At 31.9% G+C, this 5,985-nt stretch overlaps 1 protein-coding gene across 2 annotated transcripts in view; it reads left to right on the top strand.

Annotated features, from left to right (window-relative positions):
* LOC107630208 (VAMP-like protein YKT61) overlaps positions 1,555-5,985 on the top strand; it is a 6,493-nt gene continuing 2,062 nt past the window's right edge. Inside the window, exons 1-5 of one of the 2 annotated variants that reach the window (XM_016333287.2) lie at positions 1,557-1,940; positions 2,445-2,542; positions 3,182-3,286; positions 4,406-4,471; positions 5,133-5,219. In XM_016333287.2, coding sequence (XP_016188773.1) covers positions 1,748-1,940; positions 2,445-2,542; positions 3,182-3,286; positions 4,406-4,471; positions 5,133-5,219 — 549 coding nt within the window. In that variant the 5' untranslated portion in view covers positions 1,557-1,747. Of the gene's footprint in view, positions 1,941-2,444; positions 2,543-3,181; positions 3,291-3,684; positions 4,298-4,405; positions 4,472-5,132; positions 5,220-5,985 lie in introns of those variants that run through there. The other variant, XM_021118662.1, reaches the window with a different exon arrangement.

The raw sequence follows: 5,985 nt of genomic DNA, 5'->3' as shown, positions 1-5,985 counted from the left end.
TTATGTTATTAAATTTTTTATTAGGTGAATTCTATAGTGTAGAATGTAATTTTTTTTTCTACACATATAGAACTTAGGTGGAAGCTTTTAAAAATGGTGAAAACTCAGGTGCAGTCGACTTCACGTGAAATTGATACCTGAGAACCGTTAGATGATTTGACTGATTTGACTAAATTTTCATCTAACGTCTCTTAGATATCAACTTCACGTGAAGTCAACTTTATCTGAGTTTTCACCTATAAAAATAGACACCTGTTGTACTACACTCTATGTTTAATCAGGTCTTGTAGTCTCTTGACTAATCAATAGGATAGTTTGCAGTGATTTGTCTCTTTATAATAAGTATTAGCTGAACTTAATTTTTGAATGAAAGTGTTAATTAGGCGGGTTAAATTTTTTTTGTATCAGGCCAGTTAAAAATTTGGACCATATTTGAATTTGTGCTAAAATAAGTCCCTACTTAGCTGCTTTTCATTGCTATAGTTGATTAATTATTATAATTAGTTGTTTATAACTTTATCAATTGTCCATGATCAAAGAAAGAAAAAATACCAATAGTCACTTTTGATTATTTTAATCAAAAAATAAAATAAAATAAAATAAAATATTAAAAAATAAAAGTAGAAACTAAAATAAAATATTTTAATATTTGATTTTCATATAAAACAATTATACATATAAGTTTAGTGTGTAAACATAATAATTATAAGGGTTAAAATATAACGAAATAAAATTATGGTCATATTATTTATTTAAATTAGAATAATTTTCTTAAATTTGTACTAAAATCGGTGTGGCGAAACTTATATTTCTCATCAACCAACAAGAAAAAACAAAATTGTATGTTGGTATTTTATTTGTTTTTCATTGTTTTTTTTGAAAATAATGCTCTGTTAATTTATTTATTTATTTATTTATTTTTGTCAATTAATTTATTTATGTTAAAAAATCTAAAAGGATTATATTGTATTTTTTTGTCCGGTGAACAATTACACTGTATATTAAAAGACCTAAAATGATTATTATTTTGACCCAAATTAAAATATAATTCAATTTTTAATTGGCCTATTACAAAAAAATCTAACCCACCTAATTAATATTTTCATTCAAAAATTAATCTCAGTTAATATTTAATATAAAAAAATAAATCACTGCAAACTATCCTATTGATAAGTTAAGAGATTGTAAGACTTGATTAGACATAAAATACAGAATAATAATTATCCATTTTTAAAACTTTCACCTAAATTTTATATGTATAGAAAAAAATAGAAATGAATTCTCTTTATTTTTTTAACACTTGAGAGAATAAAGTGTGATCTCTCATCTTTAATTCTATAAGTAGGACTAAAATTAAATAGAAAAGAGAACAATAAAAAGTAAAATCCTACACTAAACACCATCTAATTTTTTTTTTACTAAAAAAAATTCACTCCCAAAAAAAAATTACATTTTACATCATAGAATTCACCTTTTTATTATGGCCTATATTGTAATTCGCAAAATTGGGTGATACTTAGTTGGTCACCTAGCAAAATTGTCTGTTATAAAACTAAAATGTTCCTTGTTTTCAATAGTGTGCAACTTGCCTCGTATTCCATTCCTTTTCTTTTACACGGTTGCACCATCCATTGCCGACTCCATAATCGGAATCCAAGAAAGGAACAAAAAGGAAACTGAGACTTTTATAAGAGCAAATCGAGCGAGAAAGAACTCAGAGACAGAAGCAGTAGGAAGAGAGAGAGATATGAAGATCACATCTCTGTTGGTATTGAAATGCAGTGGCGAGGGTTCGGATCCGGTGATTCTGGCGAACGCTTCGGACGTGAGCCACTTTGGTTACTTCCAGCGTTCAAGCGTCAAGGAGTTCATCGTCTTCGTTGGTCGCACCGTCGCCAAACGCACTCCTCAGGGCCAGCGTCAATCTGTTCAGCATGAAGGTTTGTATATTCCTTTCAAAATCTCAACGTTTTAGGGTTTCATTCTCGCTTTCCGATTCTTGAATTTATGATGACTTTGGTCGTTTTTGAGTTGTTTGGTTGTCGTTTTGATTGATCTAGGTTGTTGATGATACTGTATTTTGGTGCTGATCGCTTCTCTAGGCGTAGGATTTTTAATCATTTATTCTGGGTTCTGCTTCTGCTATTTACTAGAAAAGTTTACAAATGTTTTTTTTGCTTCCTTTTCTTCCTTTGGGTGGGGGATGGGGATGGGGGTAGTGGACTAGTGCTTTTTCTAACAGCAAAGGAAAAACAATAGAAATTGTAGATCAATTTGTGATGAGTGATGGCAATATATTTTGGTCTCTGATGAGGATAATCTTCATTTTCATTTGATTTTAGTTTTTGGTTGTGATCGTTCAACGCGATGGTTCGGTACGGTTTCTTGTGTTTGAAATTCTGGAAATTTAAAAACTTGTTTCACTTTGTTGCTTCCTTTTCCAGAGTACAAGGTGCATGCTTACAACAGAAATGGCCTTTGTGCTGTGGGATTTATGGATGATCACTACCCAATTCGAAGTGCATTTTCTCTTCTCAACCAGGTGAGGGTGGGATCAATGTTTTCCGTGAACTGTTAAATTTTCCTTGTAAGACTAAGTAGGCTTAGATCATAAAATGTTAAAGCTTTAACATGCATAAACCAAGTTCAACAAAGACTCTTTTCTGTAATCCCTGCTACCGATACTAAGTGACAAGCCTTAGTCTTTGGTTCTTTAGTGGTTGTGGGATGTGTGGCTAATTTGGACTCTGCAACAAGTGTAAAATGGCTTCTGTATGATAGGAGAGTCGTGATGTGAGAAAATTGGGGAGAACAGTGTGTTTGGAAAAGGAGAAACAGAGTCTCTTGGGTGATCTTGTAAATGCTCCTAATCCTAAATTATAGAGAGATTGATAACCAGAATCACAAGAATCATGAAGCCACTTGATGAGCGTCCATGGTGCACCTGTAAAACCAAACCTCCGTTACAAATTCAATATACCATAGATTATTAGGAATCTAGATTTGAAACTGTAGCAGCAATCTCAAATCTCAATCATCAACTGCACCGAATTAATTTTTCCTAACTTTGGACTCCATAATTGGCACAAAAAGAGAGTTTCTGGTATGATACTTATAATTTAGTATTGTTTCATGGTGATGAACTTTCTTTACTATAAAAAAGAAATTTGATTTTTTGCAGGTGTTGGATGAATATAACAAAAAATTTGGTGAGTCATGGAGAAGTGCTCAAACAGACAGCACTCAACCCTGGCCTTATTTGGATGAAGCTCTGACAAAATTCCAGGCATGTAAATACCTTTTCGTTATATTAGCTTCACAAAGAATAGATATTACTAATTTCATTTAAAAATTTTCATAATCTTAGAGCCTGTTTGAAAGTGTTTTCGTTTTCTAATACTTTGAAATTGTTGTATAAAGCTAGTTTGATTTGAATTTTTAAAAACAAGAGATAAAAAAACAAATCTGTTTCACAAATTAACTTTCCAAACAGTTCTATAATGGTAAAATGTATAACTTCTGTTTGGATGGTTTTGTTTGACAATTCACCAACTATATGAACTGCAAGATCTCTATCTTTTTTGTTATTTTTATTAATTTTTTGATTTTTTAATTATTTAATCGTAAATATTACTTGTTATACTCTGCGGTATTTTTCTATTTGTTTTATGTTGCCACATTCAGTTTACAATGTGGTCACATTTCGACGATTTGGGCCGAAGCACGCATTTGAAGAAAAGGAAAGTTGTTTAACACCTGATAGAGCAGAGTTCAAGAAATAGTGTTGGTGGGATAATAATGCCAATTGGCAGGTTCAGATTATCAGTTGATTCAGATGTCTGTTGTCAGACTAACTCAAAGGATCAACTGAGATCATTTCAAACTGATGTTTGCCAAATCAAAGCAGACTCTGGTGCTGAACATGTTGGCACGTGGAGGTGGCCTGTGGCTGAGTTGCAGTAAGGAGCTTCCTCACCATTGGCTGCAGAAAATAATTTGTAATGGAAAAGCGGGTGATATGCCAAATGGAAGAAGAAAAAGCAGCTTCTTCTTTGGCAAATGGAAGTTTGTGAGGACACTTGATGCTCCCCTGTTAAAACTAGTTTCTTAAATTAGAATGATGAATTTCTTAAAATTTATTCTCTATTTTTTTAATTATCAAGCATATTATTAGTAAGACTCGAGCTGTTTTAAGGTTTTAAAAATTAATCCAGAAAATTTCTTAGCAGGCAAGCTGTTTTTCTTTTTTTTCTTTTTTTTTTTTTTACATTTTTAAAACACCAAGAACCAGTTTTCAGTAACACTTATCAAACGGGCTATAAGTTGTATCAATGTTTCCCTGTCCTTCGATGAATACTTTTACATAATTGCATTTCACTGGAATCCTCCTTCTACATATTGTCAGGACCCTGCAGAGGCTGACAAGTTGTTGAAAATCCAAAGAGAACTAGATGAAACAAAAATCATTCTTGTAAGTATTGGGTTAACTATGTATTGCTTTATATATTTGCAAAACAGTGAATTTCTTCTAAAATTCACTTATCCTTAGTCAGACGTTTTTCCTTATATGTAATTATTCAAGTTATAAATGCTTTGTAGCTTTTATCACTTTAATGGAATTTTGGCATTGCTTTTCAAATACATTTAGTCGCAGATGACAATGTCTGCATTATGGCCAAGTGTTCTCTCTCATGAGGCAAAATATAATGTACTATTACAAATTTCTGTATGATATTTGTCGGTGGGTTATCAACGAATCAGTTACTATCAATTCTGTTTCATCAAACATATTAGTGTTTCTTAGACTTAATAATTCACTTGTTCAATTTAAATTTGATGTTTGATATTAGTGTTTCATTTCTAAGAATCGTATACACATGAAAGCATGAAGTAGTTTCATTTCAACTGATTTCTAATGTCATTGTCAAGGACCTTTGACTTGTTTTTAACATTTATAGTTTCTCTGACATCGTTTTTACATTTTATATTCCTTTGGCATAAGTTTTATATGTATAAGTATTTCCATTTGGACTTCAAGAAAAGCGTAAATCGTCCCTCCAACAATCCCATTGACCTTCTATTTGAGTTATTTTACTATTCTCTCACTGTCTGGTCTTTAATTTTGTAAACAGCATAAGACTATTGATAGTGTGCTTGCTCGAGGAGAGAGGCTGGACAGTTTAGTTGAAAAGAGTTCTGATTTGAGTGCAGCATCACAGGTACACAATAGCTCTTATTTTACTTCTTTGCATTTGTTTCTGATAGTCTTTGAAGGTTATCATTAAGAATATTGGTGATCTTATTTATATTATTCTTTTCATTCATGTCTTGGCTTGTAGCAATTGTAAGTTGTCTGATTTTAGACAATTACTGATACAAGCTCATTCAGCCTAACAAGCCAAAAATGCTAGATAATTTAGTGTGGCACCTCCGGGAATACACACTAGTTTCCTAAAATTAAACAAATCTTATTTCATTTTCACCTGTTTAACAACAATATACGTGTAATTGAAACAATCAACTTTAGCATTACCTCTTCCATGGTACTGGTCATGACTTGCAAATATAGACAATGTCAGCTATACAAAAAGGATATTCAAAACAGAATAACCACCTATGGATACCCTTATTTCATTTTGCATCCAAAAGTGGATTATCTCCTATCGAGTCACATTTCAATCATACACATCTCAACTCTCAAGTTGTTGGTCTTGGCAACTTCTTATGGTTAGAATCCCTCCTAAGACATAAGCAGGGTTAACATGATACTGTTGATCTAAGAAGCATATCTGTTGACATGGACAGTCAACATAACATAGACATGGGGACTCATCAAATTCTTAAATTGTAGGATATATCATATATATAAACATGAATGTGAAGTTGAAGATTTACAATATCTTTAGATGCTCATAGATATCAAGACCTATGATGCATATAAGTTGACATGGAATGTCATAATCACATAGACATGGAGATGCACCA

Source organism: Arachis ipaensis, chromosome B03, assembly GCF_000816755.2.
Source record: "Arachis ipaensis cultivar K30076 chromosome B03, Araip1.1, whole genome shotgun sequence".
Classification (NCBI taxonomy): domain Eukaryota; kingdom Viridiplantae; phylum Streptophyta; class Magnoliopsida; order Fabales; family Fabaceae; genus Arachis; species Arachis ipaensis.
This window is presented reverse-complemented; position numbering and strand designations above follow the sequence as displayed.